At 34.5% G+C, this 21,608-nt stretch overlaps 1 protein-coding gene across 1 annotated transcript; it reads left to right on the forward strand.

Annotated features, from left to right (window-relative positions):
• Window positions 1-653: 653 nt before the first annotated feature.
• On the forward strand, window positions 654-21,262 carry LOC129225749 (15-hydroxyprostaglandin dehydrogenase [NAD(+)]-like). The gene is made up of 7 exons (XM_054860247.1): window positions 654-813; window positions 4,361-4,484; window positions 9,996-10,102; window positions 13,457-13,553; window positions 14,213-14,289; window positions 15,150-15,289; window positions 21,086-21,262. The coding sequence occupies exons 1-7, from the start codon at window positions 724-726 to the stop codon at window positions 21,216-21,218; spliced, it is 768 nt and encodes a 255-aa protein (XP_054716222.1). The 5' UTR covers window positions 654-723; the 3' UTR covers window positions 21,219-21,262.
• Window positions 21,263-21,608: the final 346 nt, after the last annotated feature.

A 21,608-nucleotide genomic window follows, 5' to 3' on the forward strand; every position in this document is an offset into this window, starting at 1 on the left:
GTCCCGTCAAGCCTGCTCCTTCTCCTGGGTGGTTACATGTGTGTGTGTGTGTAAGCGTGCATGTGTAAGCTAGGATTGTGTGTGTGCGTAGACCTGCATATATGCACGTTGGCGTGAGTATGTGTGTAAAGGCGGGTGTGTCAGTGTGTAGGTGTGTAAAGGCGGGTGTGTCAGTGTGTAGGTGTGTAAAGGCACACGCACATGTGTGAGAGTGTATGAGCGCACATGAGTGTATGACATGCACACCACTGGATTCCGGAGGAAAGTGGTCAGGGTCAGAGAAGGCGCGCCTGCAGAGGCCGATGGACGGTGGTGCTGCTGAGGCCCCTGATCCAAGCTGGAAAAAGAACTGGACGCCAAGGACGGTCAAGTGAGAACAATAAGCAATCGTGATTGCTCAAAAAAAAAAAAGAAAATGGTACCATGAAACATTTAATGATTATGTTTATCTTTTAACTTTCGACGGCAGGTTATCTGAAAGAAGGAAAACAATACTCTATGCTAATCGAAATCTCTTTTCTTGACAAAGTTTGCATGTGATATTGAGTTTCAGTACTATCTTATACTAAGGGCTAATTTCAAGGCCTTACACAATCTCGAATCAAATTTTAGATTTTCTTTTAGTTCCACCTACACACAAAGCGATTACTTTTTGCTAAGTGTTTTTAAGGACTCGCATCCCCTGGCTATTGTCACCGTTCTTTCAGACGAATATTTGCAAAAATGGCGGAATCTCCTGTTGCGATCGTTACCGGTGGAGCACAAGGCCTGGGTGCCGCTATTTCAAAGGCATTGCTACATAAAGGTTACCGGGTGAGAAATTACTTTTACATGTTAGAGTTTGATGAAATATAGTAGAAATACGTTGTAGCATGCGTTTGTGATCCGCTTTAAAAAGCTGACCACTAAACATTTGTGCATAAATCACGCGAATCTAAGAGGGTTCTTTTAAACATAAACAAATAAATGAAAATGCAAAAAACTAGGTATTTATGGGCTTTCATATAAGTTAATTAATAACTTCTATTAAGATTAACTGAAAGTAATTTTCCAACGTAAAAGCAGTTAAATATTGTAATTGTCATAAATTAATAAATAAATTTTGTAAAAAAATCATAAAAATAAATAAATAAATAAAATAAAATAAATAAATAAATAAATAAAAGAAATAAAGCCAATTCTAAAATAAACGTGAAAAATGTTGTACTGTATCCATTTATTAATTTTTTTTTTTTGGGGGGGGGGACTTTTTTTTTGTCTTTAAGCGTAGACAGTTAAAAACATGTCTAGTTATTCCAAGAACCTGTGGCGTTCCGCTGCCCAACGATTGAGAATCCCTGCATTATAGTGTCTTAAACTGAGTTTGGTTCCAGAGCGGCATATCAAATAGTTAACGTTTATACCCATCATATGTGTTTAAGAGAGCAGTTCATTTTTTTCTGTTGTCCTTTTAAGGTGTTTGAAAGAGCCTATTCCGAAAAATAAAGCAATAACTCAAAAGGAGACTACCAGATGAGGATCGGTAATATGTGATAAAAACAAATGTTCTAGGGGATGGTTAACCACACCATCAACGACTTCATGTTAGCATAGTCTTTTTGATACCTACCTACTATTCTAGCTCCGAAACAATTTCTTTGATCAAGCATTTATTTTATGCATTTATGTCGTTACTTCCAAAGATTGATTTTGTATTTTAAGACCTCCCCTTTAAGAATCCTTTAAGTCAAGGCAGAGTTTTCTCTCTCTCTCTGTCAGAATTTTTTTTGAGCCATCACGATTGCTTATTGCTTTCATTTGACTGTTTTGATGTGCTATCATTTTATTTTCCACCGCCATCCTCCGCACCATCACCGTCGACCGGTTCCTCACGATGCTGCTCCTATAGCGAAAGCCGTCTCCAGGTTGCGTCTATGTCCTACACACACGCGCATACATACACGCACCTACACAGACACACACACACATACATATATACACCTACACACACAAACACATACACATACATACACCTACACACATACACACATACGATAGATGGTATGCTGATTTGATTCCAGGTCGCTCATTTACTAACCTGGAACATGTTAATAAAATTAAAAAAAAAATTAATTTGACTTTTGACCTCTTGAATTCAAATTATGTTTTTCGTAATCACGAGTGTGTGTGTGTATGTAGGCATGAGTGTTTATGTGTGTGGGGGGGGGGGGTATGTGTGTTTGTGGTGTAGGGGGTATGTGTATGTGTGTGTAGGCATGTGTGTTTGTGTCTGTGTGCAGGTATGAGTATGTGGGTAGTTGTGTGTATGAGTGTTTGCGTATGGTGGGGAATGTGTATGTGTGTGTAGGCATATGTGTTTGTGTCTGTGTGCAGGCATGAGTGTGAAGAGTGTGTGGGTAGTTGTGTGTAGGTGTGTGTGTATGTGTAGGTGTCTGTATGTATGCGTGTGTATGTATGTATGTGTTTGAGTATGTGTATGTGTTTGTGTGTGTGTGTGTATGTGTTTGTGTATGTAAGTGTAGGAGTACGTATTTGTGTGTGCGCGCGTGTGTGTAGTTATGTATGTATGCGTGTGTGTGCAGCATATGGATGCAACCTGGAGACGGTTTACGCTATAGGAGCAGCATCGTGAGGAGTCGCTCAACGGTGATGCTGCAGAGGGTGCTGGCGGGAAAATAAAATGACAGCACATCAAAACATTCAAGTGAGAACAAAAAGCAATCGTGATTGATCAAAAAAATAATAATAATAATAATAATTAAAAATTATATTAATTTGAATTTTTGGCATCGTGAATTCAAATTATGTTTTTCGCATTCACGAGCGTGTGTGTATGAATGCGCGTGTGTGTTTGTATAGGCGCATGTGTGTGGGTGCATATGTGTGTGTGTATGTATGCATGTGTGTGCGTGTTGTGTATGCAGTGCTGTGTGTGTACGCGCGTGTGTGTAGGCGTTCGTGTGTGTATGCAGGTATATGTGTTTGTGTCTGTGTGCAGGCATGAGTGTGTGTATGTGTATGTGTGTGTAGGAGTGTGTGTGTGTGTGTGTGAGTGTAGTTGTGTATGTATGCGCGTGTGTGTAGGACATGGATGCAACCTGGAGACGGCTTTCGCTATAGGAGCAGCATCGTGAGGAGGAGGTCGCCGGTGATGGTGCGGAGGGTGGTGGTGGGAAAATAAAATGATAGCACGCCAAAAACAGTCAAATGAAAGCAATAAGCAATCGTGATGGCTCAAAAAAATCCTGAGAGAGAGAGAAAACTCTGCTTTGACTTAAAGGATTCTTAAAGGGGAGTTCTTAAAATACAAAATCAATCTTTGGCGCTAACGACATAAATGCATAAAATAAATGCTTGATCAAAGAAATTGTTTCGGAGCTAGAATAGTAGGTAGGAATCAAAAAGACTATGCTAACATGAAGTCGTTGTTGGTGGGGTTAACCATCCCCAAAAACATTTGTTTTTATCACATATTACCGATCCTCATCTGGTAGCCTATAAATACCTGTTGTGGCCAAACACTATCCCCCAAAAGATAAATTGAAGCTGTTTTACATTGTGGAAAAAAATCCCTGACCCAAAGGTGATGTTCTTGACCCTGAAATAAAGTTTTGCGACACTCCTTGGTGTGTCCATGGCAGTGATTGTGTTAAGAGTTCTATAAATCAAATATTTTATACATGATTTTTCACAAGATTATATTCTGGCACAGGTAAAAAAGACATTTCGAAATTTAATTTAGAAATATTTATCCAAACAAAATATTTTTCTTATTTTGTAGTAAGTTACCGCCCTAAAGCCAGGGCTAAGGCAGAAACACTTAAAATACACCGCCAACTCAGTTATTCCATCCGAGGACTGCAGTTTCGTGCTTTTTAGCACTCATTAGCCCGGAATAGGAATCACATGAGCTGGAGGCGAAAAATCTCTTAAGGGAGCCAAGAGAGCCAAACAAACTGGTAGCTAATGCAGAATTAGCAAACCAGATGAGCGACCGCAGCAGTGGTGCGGTTCAACTCAAAGATTGATGGCAAAGCCAAGGTATTTTCCAAACAAACTGGTAGCTAATGCAGATTTACTTTGGCTTTGCCATCAATCTTTGAGTTGAACCGCACCATTGCTGCGGTCGCTCATCTGGTTTGCAAAATCTGCATTAGCTACCAGTTTGTTTGGCTCTCTTGGCTCCCTTAAGAGATTTTTCGCCTCCAGCTCATGTGATTCCTATTCCGGGCTGATGAGTGCTAAAAAGCACGAAACTGCAATCTTCGGATGGAATACCTGCTCTGGCGGTGTATTTTAAGTATTTTTCTTATTGTTGTTTATTTATTAAAAGTAATGAGCATTTTTTTTCCATTGTCAGGTCTGCGTATCAGATATCAACGAAAATAAATGTTACGAATGTGTGTCGCATCTGCAACAACATTTTGGGAAAAACAACGTCATTTTTGTCCGAGCAGATGTTTCAAAAGAATGGGACGTAAAAAGTAAAACTATTTCTATGACTCTATAAAAAATATGTCTTCCCTTCTGAAAATGCATTTAATGTATGTTTTCCTCAGAAAATTAGACGCTAATTTGAGTTGTTACTGGACACTAACACTTTGTAATAAGAACAGAGTGACAAATAGAAAGCACTTTGTAATAGGAATATGAAGTGAAAATAAGCAATATAAGTTTTCAGCTGCATGATTTCCATGATCGTGCACAAGAATTGTCGTTCCGGGTTAAAAGGAAAGTGATCGTTTTTAGCCTACTTTCCCAGTAAAAGTCAGCAAAAGAAGAAAAAAGCATGAAAGAAGGCTTAATGCATCTTAAAAATATTGCAAAAAACAAAAAAAAAGTCAAAAATAAATAAAATAATTGAATAAATATCGAAAAATTAAAAATTGGAAAGTAGGGTATTGAGATGGGGAAAAATGTCTGTCGGTCTGTCTGTCTGTCGGTCTGTCTGTCTGTCCCCCCCTAATAACTTTTGAATGAATAGTCCGATTCGAACAAACTTTTTTTTGTTCGAAAGATTTCGGCGAGGACATCTCATTCCCATATTTCACTTATTGATTTGAACTATTTTTTGTTCAATTTTGAACAGTTCAAAAAAACTTAACATTAGCGCCTACGGGGAAATTCAAGGCAATTCCGAACTGTGAGGCAAATTTGCTTCGAACAAACTTTGTAGGAAAAAGCGTTTGATGAAAAACTTGTATGTAAAATATCTTTTTGATTTGAACAATTTTGCGTTCAATTTTGAACAGTTCAAATCCCTTAACATTAGCGCCTACGGGGCAACTGAAAGTCAATGTAGATTCCGTACTTGAAGGCGGATTTACTTCAAACAAATTTTGTTGGAAATAGCTCTTGACGCCAAACTCCAGACTTCGACTCCGAGAATTTAGGGGCATTTGACCCCGACCGACTCCTGTGCCCGACAATTAATCGGACTCCGACTCCCCGACTTCGACTCTGACTTCGTAGCTTTGGCAAAAATTTATTCACGGAGGACAAATGACAGACTCCGATTCTTAGATATTCGACTCCGACTCCTTTACCCCAAAATGAGATTGACTCCGACTCCGACTCCGCAGCTATGGTTTTGACTGTGAAATAATTATTGTTGATTTGACTTGTTTTTATTTTTACGCTAAAGTTTTAATTTAGGTATTCAGTTTTCGGCGAATTCGCAACTCCAACGAACTATAGGGGGCACTGCAGTCACTGTCTAATGGCCGACTTAAAAACTAAAACAAACGCATGTGGTAACGAAGAAAATGCTAAAAGTGTAGTGATTTTTGTTTTTATGTATGATTTTTTCTCTTTATTCATTTGAAAAGATTTTTCAAAGTCCTTTGGTTATTCTGACCCATATAGAAAGAGATTAGAAACCAAAAAGTATTACGAAAGTAAACAATTAATGCAGAACACACAGTAAGTTGTTCTGAAGCAGCCATTTTCACGATGTTGAATTCGGAATTCATAAATTTTTGGTTCGCTTCGAACGGCATTTTCATTTTGTACCGTTTTTTCTATACATTAGTACATATTAAGTTCAGTTTCGTGACATTTCCGGCATTTGTTGACATTTTTGTCACATAGTGCACATACGTGGCAGACTGTCAAGAGTAACGTTTAACACTAGATAATTTATTTCTATGACTATATGATTGGATATCCAAAGAAATCATGCATTTAATTCATTCGTCATGGAAATGATTTACCTGATATGCGAAATCTTGTCAAGATACATTATTCTTTCACACAATTTGAAAACCATAACCCTATAAACAGATTTTTGGCGAGCTTTTATTTTTTATTGTTCAAATTCTTAACGTTCTTTCTGGATTTTTCAATCTGTTCTGCGATAAATATTTTCAAGAAAATTTATTTTCATACTGTCTATTTCAGTAAGATACTGTAGTAACAAAGGTTATTTAAATCATTTATGTGGAATTAGGTTAAGGAAAAGTGTCCAGTCAATCTTGTTAAGTTCGTTTTTTTTTTCATCGAATTGAAAAAATGATATTTATTCAAATTCACTCAGAACAAAATAAATAAAATGTGTACTCACAGTTTATATATGGTGGTAGTTTTCTTTTCAGTTGATTGACCATTATTTCGTTTTACTTATCGAATTCTGTAATCTTACTATCATTTTATTCCACTCATGATAAAAATTAAAAATGGTTTAACTAAAAACGCGAAATCTCGCCAAGGCTACTTTGCTCGCACAATACCAAAACTATAACCCTAAACAAATTTGGCGAAACCTTTCAGCTGAGAATAAAAGGAATAAAGTAAATTCTTTCTCGGTTAAACATTTTTCATTTTGTTCTACGATAATAAATTCAAGAAAATATTTTGCATACTGTCCATTCCAACTAAATGCTGCTGTAAAATATGATTAGTTAAATTAATTTAAAATTAAAAAAAAACTCATATTCTTACAAATTCATACAAAACAATAAAAAATTTTACCTGGTATAACGTTATCCAATTTTGTGGATCCAGAGTTTTCTTGTTTACGCTTCCACCATTTAATACTTTTTTGAAAGAAATAAGGAAAACTAATATTATTTTGAGAAGCTCGAGAATACTACTAAGGGACGAATTAATTTCTGTAGCTGAAAGCAAACTAAGACACATCGATTGCGTTAATAAATACTCAAAACAAACTGCCTGTGTTTACGTCAACAGACACACGTAGAACGCAACGTGGCAATGTTTTAGTTCCATCGGCAGTTTTGTAAATCACCGCAAGGTAGCGTATTCGAGCGCTGGAGTTCCGAATAAACTCGAAGTCATTTATATTTCTACATAAAGATATGCGCAGACGATTTTTTTTTTTTTTTGACAATAAAAATTATTTCTTTAAGTTGACATTTTATTGTTTTAATTTATTTTGGTAAGTGCATTAATTCATTTAAAAAATTATTTTTGGCAACAGGGGAAAAAGAAACGATTTTTTTTTGATATGATGAATTTATTTTAATGAGCTTATTAATTTTAATTGTTATTTTTTCGTTTTGAAAGCTGTTAAAGATTTTTTTAATGGAAAAAAGTGTATTAGCTGTTTTTTTTTTTTTTTTTTTTTTTTTTTTTTTTTTTTTTTTTTTTTTTAGATGAGTGAGGAATATTTCATTCCTAGAAATCAGCTTAAAGTATTTTAAAAATATGTTTGAAAAAATTTGCGATTTTAGCTATTTTTGAGAATATTGATCAGGTACTAGAAAGTAGTATGGGTATACGGGAAAGTAGGCTCGTCTAGTTCTAGACAGAACTTCTTGTTGAGATTGCGATTTTAAAGAATGTTCATTATTTCGCCTGCGATTTCTGTTATTTGTTTGCTCATTTTGTGAAACGATTAAATTGAAATTTTGCTTTTTAGCTTCTTATAATTTTATTGCTTTCAATATTTTAAAAATAAAAATTGCATGTTTCCTGTTATTGTATTGGGTACATTTAATGTTGTTACGAGTCGTCTGCCTTAGAATACATTTTCGTCAAGCCATGACTCCATTCCCATAAAAATTGCAGTTTAAAAATACTTGTGATTGCCAGTGATTTCTGTTATTTGTTTGCTCATTTTGTGAAATTAAAATTTTGCTTTTTGACTTCTTAAAATTTTATTGCATTCAGTATTTAAAAAATTAAAATTGCATGTTTCCTTTAATTGCAGTGGGTACATTAAGTGTTGTTGCGAGTCTACCTTAACTTCAGCTATTTTTGGCAAGTCACGTCGATTCCCATAAAAATTGAAATTTAAAAATATCAGCAAATATAATGCCTATACAGTTGCTTCAAGATCAAAAAGTTACATAAATATATTTTAATTGCAGTTAACACAACAGTACAGTCGGACCATCGATTACATGGAAAGGTTAATATCCGGTTTATAGGCGGAAATGGACGCATCTATTAGTTTGCAGGGGTAGTTTCTTCGTCACAGATGTGCGCTTTTGCTTATTTAGACGCAGTATTGTACAAATGACAATTCGTTCACCGAATCAATTCTTAAATCTAAACTATATATCGATCTATATTCTTGCTAAAAAATTAATTGATATATTTTTAACAACATAATTTTGCACTTACCATTTTGATTCTACTTTTCCTGACGAAATGAAAACATTGTATTTTCTTTTTGCTGTTTCCATAGAAACTGTTTGTTTCCAATCTTCTTCAACTTAGAGAATGAAATAAATTAATTAAGCACTAGTGACATTATAAAACGCGTAATTCAAAATCCCATCGTTATTTTTCCTTCTCCCTGCTACATTCATTCAGATGGAATCGTCTTAACTTGGCCAATTGCCAAATTACATACAATCCGTGGTCAAACAGTAAACATGTATTTTCCTCTAAAATACGATCAAACACAATGGCATAGTCGTCACATTAAAACTTTTCGACGGATGCATATAGTTAACTCTTAACCAGGGCTGCGGAATCTAAGGGAAAACTGACAGACTCCGACTCCTGAAATTTTAAAGCCCCGAATCCTACTTTTTAACCTCTACATCACTCCGACTCCGACTCCTTTACCCGAAAATCAATTCTACTCCGACAAGGCGACCTTGCCTTGAATTCACAGCTGATTGACTGAGATCTGATCTTGAAGATTGAAGCAGCTCCTTACATCTTATTTGCACAAAAGTTAATCTCTAAAATCGCTTCCCTAAAAAGTATAGAGATTCAATGGGTTCGTTTTCAAACTTTTAAAAGTATTTTTTTCTGAAAGAGCATGCTTAAAAACATAGGATCTGACAGTTTTTTAAATAATTCGACAAAGTTTAATATTAAAAAAATACTTTAATCAGTGCGCTTTTATTGTTTACGCTTCTCCCGATGACATCACAAATGATGAAATACCATTCACTGTTGCCATTCACAGAGCGCAACATTTAATTCTCATCTTTACTCACGTGTATTTGCAACGATATGGTTGATAGCAAGTGTAGAAAATCGCAATATTTAATTCACTTCTTGATTATCATAACGTGGAAACGCGCAGACAGATGAGCCAAAGTACAACATTTGTGACGTCATAAAGACCACGCTTATTTTCAAAGTCGGACATTTTAAAAAATTAATTAAAAATTAAGCGTTGGTGAAAGGTGGTTTATTATTATTTTCCTTATTCTATCAATTTCAGGGACTAAAAGTAGTACTTTTGACTTAAGAAAACAACCTCATTGTGAGAGGAGATCGTGCTAGAGTAAAAGAAAAAGTACCTTTCATTGAAAAACAAAGTTGAACATTACAATGTTTTCCATAACTGTTCTATTTTTTTCTGGATTTAGGAATTTAGGAGAGACTCTAACATTTATTTTCACTAATACGAATTACTGTCTCCGATATTGAGAAAAAAGGATATTGTTTTCATTCAAAAAAAAAATTCTTTCCTATTTTTTTTTCTTTTTACCTGAAACTAAACTTCAAACATTTAATTTTAAAGATACGTAATTTCTTTCATCGCATCGAGATTTTAACTATGATTTCAGATATTTTCGAGAAGACCATGCTGCATTTCAATCGTGTGGACGTTTTGGCGAACAATGCTGGGATACTTGACGAAGATAATCCCCGGCATCTTGTAGATGTTAATTTGGTAGGTAAATACAGTTTTTATTGAGAAACATTACATAGAAGAAATGTTCTATCACGACATATTTTTTAGGAAATATTACAGAAAAAAATGGTCATCGATATTTTATTTATTCATAAATTTTTATTTCCTCAATTAAAATGCAATGCAAAGTCCTGCGCAAATGATTATCGCATGAACGACCTGTAACATATACTATTCGAATCGAATGTACTCGCACATGCAATTTTATCATTATTATTATTTTTAATTTTATTTCACTTTTTACTTTGTCTCACTTTTGCGAGACATATTAAAGAACAAACTTACAAAAATTACAATAAAACCATCGCTCTGCTCAGAACTGCAAGGAGGTCATCGAAAATATTATTACGAATCCGGCACACTTCAAGAAATTCTTCAAATGATGCCACAGTTCTTGCGAAAACACAGCAAATTTATTCCCAAATATGTACAAGAAAATCGATAACGATGGATAAACTATCTGCAGCAATTAGACAGATGTCATCCAACTCAGTATATTCAACGCGTATATACATCCGAATACTCAAAAACAATAAGATAACAATCACAGTTCTAACATCGCACAGAGCTCAGCACATTCACTTTATCTGATCTTAAAGAATAAGGTTTTTACCATGAATTACTAATCATAACATTCAAATATCAATATGCGTAACTACAGTCGAGCCTGCTTAATGGAATATAGGATAATAGAATATCCCGCTTAATGTAATTGAATTCCAGTGTACTACACCGTTGACATGTGTTATTTTTATCCCGGATAATGGACTATCCCGCTTATTAGAATAATTTTTCCTGGCAAATTGCCTATTTTATCAAGCGGGCTCGACTGTATTTTAATTATTTTACTAGTACGTACGTTAATAAACCTTTAAGAAAAATCACAGAAAACTATAAAAAATAGTTCCAAAAATAATGTAAAAATGTCATATAAAATAATTATTTTTATCTATTCAATTATTATGTTATTATTATTTAATTTTAAAATTATCAATTTTTGAAAAACGAGATTTTTTTTTTAGAATTCAGGCAAAGTAAAGAATGTCTCAAGATCAGTCAAATTTCGCCGGTTCTCTTTACCAATTGACCAGCAGCTGAGAATCGCTACTGTAGATGACAATCCTTTGAAAAATATCCCTCTTTTGCTTCCGACAGGGACATTCAATCAAATAAATATAGCACGAATGTTCTCGTTTGAATAGCCCGGTCAATTTAGACATAAAAATAGTGATCAAATAACAAAAATTCCGGGAAAGCTAAATTTTTGTAGAGACCTTGGGTTTAGCATTACAAATAAAATGCCAAAAGTCCCCGTCGATCCCATGTGCGCTAAAAAAGTTATTTGGGGTCAAAGGTCAAAATTTTAGGTTTTTTGGATTTTTCTCAAAAACGGTAAGTTTTATCGAAAAGTACCTCAGACCAAAGTTGTAAATCTCAAAATTCTCTATAAAAATTATCCTCATGATTTTTCTCCAAGACCAAACCATTTCCCAGATATTGCGTACTCTCAAGAGACAGCCAGTCATTTACAGAATCCCCTGTACTCGCATGGCCTTGAATAACATCTGGCTATTCTACTCCGTGTGGCGTCGTTCACATTTCCAGGGGTGCCCAATCCACTAAGGACATGGGAGCACCCCTCAATATCGCGGACCCCCCCCCCCCTTCTAAAGCAACAGCCCCCTCCAAAAACTGAGAAAAATATCCCTCAAAACAGCCCCCCTTTAAATGTTTTTTGAGTTCTCAAACAGTAACCACATTTCATACAATCTTACTACTATTATATATGCGAAAGTTTGTCTGTATGGATGTATGGATGTTTGTTATTCTTTCAAGCAAAAACTACTGAACGGATTTTCATAAAACTTTACAATAATATAGCTTATGCATCAGAATAACACATAGGGTAGTTTACGTCGCGTTATGGGGGGCAAAACCCTCTTAGAGGGGCAATAAAACACAATTTTTGTATAAATTCTCTAATATTGGGATGAAAAAATACTTGCACATATTTACATTATATGTCCATCGAAAGCTCTGATTTTTCTGCTGAAGATGGCACCTGTTCGAAATTTCTAAGTAGAATAAAAAACGAGTTATGAGCTTTTTAGTTCCATGTTCGAAGGCTTTCCTCAACTCAATACAGTATTTAGTGTATCATCTCAACTCCCTGTCGATAGCGGCAATTGTTGTACTGTTGACTATCTTTGCTTTTCGTGACTGTTCAAGGCTTTTCTCAAGTCAAATCTTGAAGTAAGATTTTTGCACAAGATTGGCAAATAATACATGATTTGGCTGATCATTTTCCACTTAAACGGAACTTTAATGTAATTAATGGTTTATATTATTATTTATGCTGATTGAACGCTTACTCATTATCCAATCAACCAGCCAAAATTTTTGCAGAAAGATATTCGTAGCTGATGCATTTGGCAGTTTTTTCAACGTCGCTGTTTTTGAAGCCGAAGACTACGTCATAATGTTTCTCAGCTTTCACCATGTGAACAAAATATCGCCAATCAAAGAATTTTCAAAAGACTTTTTTTATTGTGTTAAATAATCCAGCAACTAAATTAGGCAAATCCATAAACAGCACAAAAACTTCCATTAATTTTCCTTTTTGCACAATTTCAAACAATCACCAGATTTTACAACTTATTTTGGAAACATTTCGGATGAAACTGTTTAGCGCCATTTTATGGTGACCAAAAGTATCTCAGAATCTGGCGACGATATCTCTGTAACGAAAATTAATATCATATCGTTTTACAAAGTAAGGAAAGAAGGGAGGAGAATCATCGAAGGTACCCCAAAACGACTCTCGCAAATTCGGTAAAATCGCACCAAGAGCCCACAATGATTGAAATTTCCCAAAATAGCTAAAGCAAGTATGAGGGGATTACGAGCGCAGCTACTTTTTTTTAATCACTTCTTACTTCATTAGCCATACAGAGAAGGTTTTAGACTCCATGTTAAAAAAAAGTATCAACAGATTAATCTTTTTAAACATGAGAAGATTAATTTCATGTTTTGGAAATTTGTATATGCTTAAATATAGTGCTTTCATTTCTAAATCAATACTATTTTGTGCTTTATACTTATTGCTATTTTAGTTTTATGGGTAAGGAAGAAACTCGATTTTTAATCACGTCAAAAAGATGTGTTTTAAATTCTTTCACTTAAAACAGAAAACAAAAGCAAGTAACGATTTTTTCTCTTAATTATTACTGACCCAGGCAACGCCGGGTATTTTCGCTAGTAAAACATAGTTTGGCTGGTGAGTCGCATTATTATCTTGACTCCTAACAATGTTTTGTTCTGTACTTCACTCAGATGGGAGTTATCAATGGCATCAGAGCAGCATTTGAATACATGGGAACGAGCCACGGTGGCAACGGTGGAATCGTTATCAACACAGCCTCAGTCCTAGGTAACTAAAAACTTTGAAAGTAAATCAAAAATACAAAAAAGTAGAAATAAAGTTTGAATTTTTGACGTCTTGAATTCAAATTATGTTTTTGCAATCACCAGTCTGTGTTTTTGTGAGCAGGCGTATGTGAGTGCGTGTAGGCGTGTGTATGCAGGCGTGTGTGTGAGGACGTTTGCGTGTGTGCAGACGTGTGTGTGTTGGTTTGCGTGTGTGCAGACGTGTGTGTGTGTGTGTAGGCTTGTGAGGTGCAGGTGTGTGTGTGTGTGTGTAGGCTTGTTTGTGTGTGTGTAGGCTTGTTTGTGTGTGTGCAGGCTTGTTTCTGTGTGTGTGTAGGCTTGCCTGTTTGTAGGCTTGTGCATGCAGGCGCGTGCGTGTGTGTTGGTGTGTGTGTAGGCGTGTGTGTGTAGATGTGTATAGGAGTGTGTGTTTGTGTGTAGATGTGTATGTGTGTAGGAGTGTGTGTTTTTGTGTAGATGTGTATGTGTGTACGAGTGTCTGTGTGTGTAGACATGCATGGGAGGGGGTTTGCAATACTTGTTTTCCTTGTGAACAGCATTTCATTCCTACCCCTTTGGTTCTTTGGTTGAAGTTTCAATCACAGACCAACGACCGCTCCTCACTTTGTTAGGTCACTCAGCTTTTTTTTCCTATTGTGACAGGTTTGGTTCCATTCGATATTATTCCGGTATACACAGCTACAAAGCACGCTGTTGTTGGCTTGACAAGAAGTTACGGGGTAAGTAAGCAATTTAATTTGCGCATTCTTTCGTTTGATTTTCCTTCGTAGTTCCACCTATTATGCCGTGGGCAGGTAAACGGCAATATCTGCTCAACTTTAATATGAAGTTAACTCATTGATGTTTATTCCAGACGGATGAGCTTAAAACAAGGGAGAAATGCAAATGTTATGCCTTGCAAAAGTGATTGTTTGGTTGATGCAAACAGGGGATAAATATGAATATCAATAGCCCCTTGTTATCTCTCTCTTTTAGTTTCGTTTGGCGATTAAATATCTCGCCAGTTTTATGGCAAACCTTAGTTTAAATTGAAGGAATCTCAGTTCAGATTCTGATTGCTTTAGGATTTTAGATTGATTGATTTGAATTTACGAAGGGAGCCGCTGGCTCTTTAAATACCAGCATGAACCATTCCTATGGTTATAAATCTATTTGTTTTATGTTAATAAATGTTAGTTTTGTTTAATTGATAGTTGTAGTGTTGTTACTTGTCTAACATTGTGACCAAATGAACAGACTTACGAACAATTTGAAACCTGCAAAATTGGAACTGCTGAGTTCTTTTACCCCTTAACCCCCCAAACTGATAAGTGTGGTGACAATCAATATTTTATGTAGTAAACTTTTAAGTGTAACAATTTTATTGACAAAATATCAGGACGATTTTATTAACTTGAGCGTGACTTAAACCCATTTCAGTAAACAATAAATGTAATTTCAAAAATTTCTTACTTTATTTTTTAGTTTTTGCATTTTGGGTAAACTTCCTATTTTAGTTAGTGGCAAACTGGTCTTATTTAGCAGCAATGTGGTACTACAGCCTAACAAAATTCTGTTGCTTTTTGATTTTTTTTTTCAGTTGCCTTACCATTACGACAACGAAGGAATTTTGTTTGCTGCACTCTGTCCGTCTTACATTGGTACTGATATGCTAAATGATGTATCAACCAAATCTCTGTCCAAAGGCCTTGTAGTTGGCGACAGACCAGAAATTATGAGGTGAGACCATTTAAATACTTTTTATCCTTCAAAAGTTGAAGATCAATAAATAATATGAGACATTTTTTGATACAGTAGAACACGTTTGTTGGAATATCGGTTGAAAGAATATCCCGCTTAATGTAATACATTTTCAATGTACTAAAGCATTGCAATTTTTCATTTTGATCCGGAACAATGGAATGTCTCGCGGTTTAGAATAATTTTCGTTGAAAACTGGCAATTTCATGAAACGGGTTCGACTGCGAAAAATAATGCTTGTTTATCATTTTATCTCATTCTGAAAATAAACTAAAAATTTAATTATAGTGAACGAAGTTAATAGTATTGACAACATTTGAATCTCCACCTTTTTTAAAGAAAAAAAACCTTAATATATCATTTTTAACCGACTTCAAAAAGGAGGCGGTTATCAATTCATACCGTATGGTTTTTTTTTTTTTGTCCACTCACAGCGTCTCACCTAGTGGACCGATTTTGATGATTCTCTTTGTAATGGATAGGGGATGGCTCAACTTAGGTCCCATTACTTTGTTTGGCCATATTTGTTTTTAGAAAAAAAGTTATGGTCAAAAAACAGTAAATTTCATGCAATTTCCTTTTTAAATGATTAAATATAAAACCAATTGTTAGAAAAGTTTGGTGCCATACAACAGTAACATTAATAGTAATTGTAGTGATAATTTTGAATAAAGGCTTCTCTGAAGCAAGCATTAAGTATTTTCAGTGTCATTGCTCTATCGTGGAGGTAAACCTAACCTGGAAGCGAGGTAAAGCAGTGATTAGGATCTACTTAGCCTTCACAATGCTACTAGGTTAGTTTTGCCTCAACTATATATATATATATAGTAGTATTTTTATCGTTATAATCTATGACAATAACAGATGATCTGAGCTTAGTAAGGAGATACAGGTTTGCATAAAAAGCAATTTGTATGCTGCGAAATTTAAATTAGTTAGGGAAAACGTAATATTAAAAGGGTTGTAATTAAATTAACACACAAATGAATTCCAGGGACAAAGATAAATTTTCAGTGTCAATCGCTTAAAGTTTTAGGCGTGTTTTTAGTTGTTGTTTTTTTTTAGTATGGAGCATTTTTATGAAAAAATAAGGTGCAGTTTTGTTATGGATAGTAACTTCTTAATATTTCTGAAATACATTTACACTAAAAAGAATGAAATAAAAAAATTTTGAAAAAAGAAAAAAATAGAACCGACTTCAAAATTGCTCTAAAAAGTGAAAAATAATTTTATCCTTTAAACACCAACGATAATACTTTTAAACGTAATTTTTGAAGTTGGCGCAAAAACGATAGATAAAATCATTCACAGTCATAACTTAACTACAATTATAAATTTAACCAGGCCCAGTTTCTTTACTACCACATACATTATGCATTGATAACAGCATATTTGAGTAACGATATAAATGTTTCGTTCCTAACTTTGGATGATTTTCTGAAGAAAATATAAACGAAGCATGGTTACACTGGATTTTGTTCCTTTGTTTGCGCCAACTTCAAAAATTACGTTGAAAAGTATTATCGTTTGTGTTTAAAGGATAAAATTATTTTTCACTTTTTAGAGCAATTTTGAAGTCGGTTCTACTTTTTTTTTCAAATTTTTTTTTTATTATAGCATAACGTTTGATTGTTAAATGAGTATACTGCATGGCTTACGTTTCAAAAGCTTTAAAGTACTTCCAATAATAACAAAGGACCAATTCAAACGTATCACATCTTCCCCCAAATTAGTTTATGCATTCTTAAAATATGGAGACCAGACTCCAGAACCTTATTATTATTTTTTTTTTTTTTTTTAATCTGACACTTCCGATCTAAACTGTATGATTCGTCTGAGAAAACATTAGCAAGCGCCTCCCCTCCTTCCCCTCAACTAGTCCCTCTATGAAAATTTTTCGAACGTTAAAGCAGCTTTCTGTTTTACGCAGTGGCGGATACAAGGGGAGGGTCATGGAGGTCATGACCCCACCCCCTCACCTAAAACGTGCACAATAGTATCCATCCACTTTATGTTTAAACACTGTTTGAATAAAATGTAAACGATTTCAGAAATATTTTCAATCGATTAATTATTTTTAAAAGTAAATTTTTGAAACTTCCTCTTTTAATGCTTATGAAATTAATTTCCAACGTTTATGCCTAAGAGTTCTATTCCTGACCGATCTCGTGCTTTTATTGACACTCAAGTAGGGAGGGGGGGTCCTTTTTCAGCATGACCCCCCTAAAAATAAAGTCTGTATCCGCCCCTGATTTTACGTACACACAACTCTTGTTACTTTTATACATACTGGGGGGTTCTGCCCCCTTGCTCGTTTCGTTCGCCTCTGAACCACTGACCTTTTTAAAAGGATGTCATTAATGAAAGAAAAGTAAAGTAACAAAAATTTACGTTAATTAACATCAAAGATTCAAAAAGAAGCGAAATTAACGTATTAAATTTGCAAATATTATCTACCATTACTTTAAGAAAATCTCAAGTGAATGAAATGAATAAGTAAATCTTGGGAAAAACTGTTCGAGGATCGGGTGTGGGAATGTAAATAAAATCTCTGGAATCTGGACACGCCAAAAACAATAAAGTTACAATATAGAAACTAATGAAAATAGACCCTTTTCATTTTCTTATTTAACATGAAGGTCAAAATGTTTGTACATTTCTTTACAAATTTTCCGATACTTTGTAGTTGTGAGTATCCTTCATTTTCAACGTTTTCCCATTTCCCATATAATCGAGATAAATTTAAAATGTACATATTGACGTTTTATTTGTGTTCTGATCGCAAGGTTCGTCCATTTTAATATGTGGTGGGGCAGTTGAGTTTTTTTTTTTTTTTTGTCTATTAATTACTTTTAGTCATATTTTGTATGAGGAATTAAGGAAGCACGCATGGGAAAATTCTTAGTTCGAAAAGGGCGCCTTGACTCACAAAAGTTTGATCCACAGAGCTCTCTGCTGGCGCCATCTATGTATGACAGAATACACGAAAAGAATATAAGCAATTTGATGTAGGGGAACGTGAGGCTAAGTGTGATGGTGAAATATTTCAACTGTCTTTAGTGATACCTATCTAGTAATATTTTAACTATGTAGTAACTCAAGCAGAATAGTATATTCCAGTTAAGAAAAAATTATCTCTGAGGATCAAAGCATATGAATGATAATACAAGCAATTTTCAAAAATTGATACTCGTATTATAATATTTTGCTGCAAGTCAAAAATTATTTGTTTTATTGTAAAATGATAAAGTTCTTGTTATTGACATTATAAATATCAATTGAGACCTACTAATATTGGGTGCAGTATTTATTTATGTAAGATTAAGTTTACTTTTAGTAATAAATGCTGTTTCTCGATAGCGTTTCAGCCTGAATTCTCTAAAAAATGTTCAAACAAATGTATTAAGTCATCAGTAATTAGTACGAAAATACTCAGATGTAGTAACTAATTTGCGTAGGAGGGAGTACAGTAGACCACCGTTTTACGCGGGGTTTACGCTCTACAGAAATGCCACGTGAATTAAGACTTAATAATTATTAGTGTTAAAATAGGGATTAGGTCCCATTGATGGAAAAAAAAAAAAGAAAAAGAAAGAAACTTCATTCTAGATAGATAAATACATATAATAAGTTTAATGTGTACTTATTCCGATTCACATGCATAACGTGCATAAATAAAATGTGGATTAACTTAGTGGTTATTAAAAAGAACTGGTTTTTTTTTGGCAATCATTAATTATTTTTTCCTGTAGTTCTTTGTGGAGAATTAACGCAACCACGATCACTCTCGTCATTTCCATGATAGAGCCTTCCTTCACTAACAAATCATTAGGATCATTTGTCTTATCAAGAAATAGCTCAACATTTTCACTGGGAAAAACTTGTAGCTGTGTGTCATGGATGTCGGTATTCTCGTTAGCTTCGTTCTCCTTCGTCACATCTGAGAGAGCTCTTCATCCAGTGGACTCTGAATTGTGCGATTTTAATAACTTAACTTCTGGAAAGAGCTCTGGAACTGATCACTCAAAAATGTCTCCTAACAGAGGTATATGTAGATGCAACTGAGTAAATCTTTTTCTAAACCTCCTGCAACTTTTAATTCCTCTTCATCTTCCGCAATGAAGGCCATGTAACTGAGCCCTAATGAATTGAGTCTTCAGTCTCTCTATTTATCCGTTGCCGAGAATCCAGGTTCTTTCTTGTGTTGTTTCTGTTTATAGTCTTAATTTTAGCTATTCTTTACTTTTCTAAATCTCTCTGGCGGTCGTTTTTAAGATTTTATGCTGTGCCAAAGTAGGTAGTAATTTTTAGGTAAAGAGATATGTTGTCATTGTCAATTTTAAAAAGAAAACCTAAACAGAAATGAGAAGTGCAACTATACTACGGCATTGAGTATTGGATAGTGCTCGTAAATAGGTACTTAAAAAACTCTTAGCTGATGTATTACTGCATCTACAGAAGTTTGAGAGGTTATGAAGGCACATGTTAGCACAAGGAATGCAGAACCATTAGCGTTGCTTTTTGAGAAGAGCTATAGAACTGCATGGTATACATATTTCAGAGCTTGGGGATGCTCTCTATTGGAATCAGTAAAAATATGTTGAAGAAGTTGCGCCTTGAAGGGGTCACAGTACCTTTCAAGGAATGCAGAACCATTAGCGTTGCTTCTTGAGAAGAGCTATAGAACTGCATGGTATACATATTTCAGAGCTTGGGGATGCTCTCTACTGGAATCTGTAAAAATATGTTCAAGAAGTTGCGCCTTGAAGGGGTCACAGTACCTTTCAAGCATTTTTTTTCAATTGAAGTAAATTATATTTTTTGTTGAAACCACAACATGCTTACTTTGTAATCAATAATTTATTTTAAAAATTTTAAAATATTCCTTACTTTTTTTTAAAAATTCAAAACATTTGAGAAAATTTGAATTTTTAAAAATCCCTAAGGCTTTTTTTGTTCTTAAACTAATATAAAAAAAGCTTTTTGCTAAACTATCACAATCATCATCTCTAAAAATCTGTGCATTCATTTGCTTTTGTGTTTACTAGAAATTTTTCTGTGATCAATTACGTAAAAAATCGTAGTTTTTTTTCAAAAAAATTTGGTTTTTAAAGGTTTAACATGCTCTAAACATTTGAGTAATTTATAAAATGCTTATCCAATGCACATTTTTGTTAAATATATTTTTCTAATTGTAAAAAGTATTACTTTAAAGCGGTATCTTTAATAGAAAAAAATCCTTAGGGATTCTTATGACACGAAAACACAAAAAAAAAAAAAAAAAAACGATCATCGAGAAAAACCAAGTTAAAGTTTTTTTTTTTTTTTTTTGCATAAGAACACATAGAGAGCATGACTTAAAACCACTCATACCTTTTTCAATATTTGAACTAAAGCAATGAAACTTTTTCCCTGTGTTTGGACTAGTGTTTAGTTTCGAAATAAGCAATAAAAAAATTTTTTTTGATCGTTTGGTCATTTTTGAGGTACTGTCAGTCCTGAAGGTTGACAGAAGACGTTGTATCTTTTTATCCATTTGGGCCAAAGAAGGATCCTAAGGCCCAAGTAGCTCGCGTTTACGGTAATTATTTTTCTCATCTTAGATCTGAACGCAACTTTCATTCTTAAATAATGTTCACAGCATGTTGATTTGACTTTACAAAAGTTTTGCCAGTCTGGAAATAGCTAAACAAAATATATTGCTGCTGTTTCACTGTTCTCCGTCTCACCGTACCCACTCTTCCTTACATCATTATTTTCTTCTTTTCTTTCTAGCCCCGATGACGTAGCGAAAGGATTTCTGAAACTACTTGAAGATAGGATTAATGGATCCACTTTGTATGTGGAGAAGAATGCTGGATTCCAGTATATTGGTCTGCCGCAAGAAATGAAAACCTTCGAGTTATAGCTTTGAAAAATGAGATCATTGACAATTGAAGAAAAATAAAACTTATTGTTTCAAAAGAGATTGTTGGTGTCTATGTGATTTGTGCATGATTTGTGCAGCTTTCGCATCCCATTTTCAACTGTGGAAGAATTTTTGCATAAAACAAAAATGTATGTGTTGTCATACACAGGGGTGTCTTCTACTTTTCGCCCCCGGCACGAAATCCCCCCCCCCCCCCGCTTTTCAGTTTCAATCTTACCTTTTGATATACAGTTGGCTCTCTGTTTAACGACTTTCAAAGGACCACAAAAAATCGTCCTCAAGTAGAAAACTCCTTCAAATAGAACGTTTTTAACACTGCAGTGGACCATCTGGGACCGTGAAAAGCCGTCGTTAAGCAGAGAGAGTCGT

This window comes from Uloborus diversus, chromosome 7, assembly GCF_026930045.1.
Source record: "Uloborus diversus isolate 005 chromosome 7, Udiv.v.3.1, whole genome shotgun sequence".
Taxonomy (NCBI): Eukaryota; Metazoa; Arthropoda; class Arachnida; order Araneae; family Uloboridae; genus Uloborus; species Uloborus diversus.

Excerpts from the sequence above, each read along its gene's own strand:
- LOC129225749 (XM_054860247.1), top strand. The coding sequence starts at position 724 with ATGGCGGAATCTCCTGTTGCGATCGTTACCGGTGGAGCACAAGGCCTG. Across the intron at positions 4,485-9,995 it reads AAAAGAATGGGACGTAAAAA|ATATTTTCGAGAAGACCATG; the intron begins GTAAAACTATTT and ends CTATGATTTCAG. Across the intron at positions 15,290-21,085 it reads GACAGACCAGAAATTATGAG|CCCCGATGACGTAGCGAAAG; the intron begins GTGAGACCATTT and ends TTTTCTTTCTAG.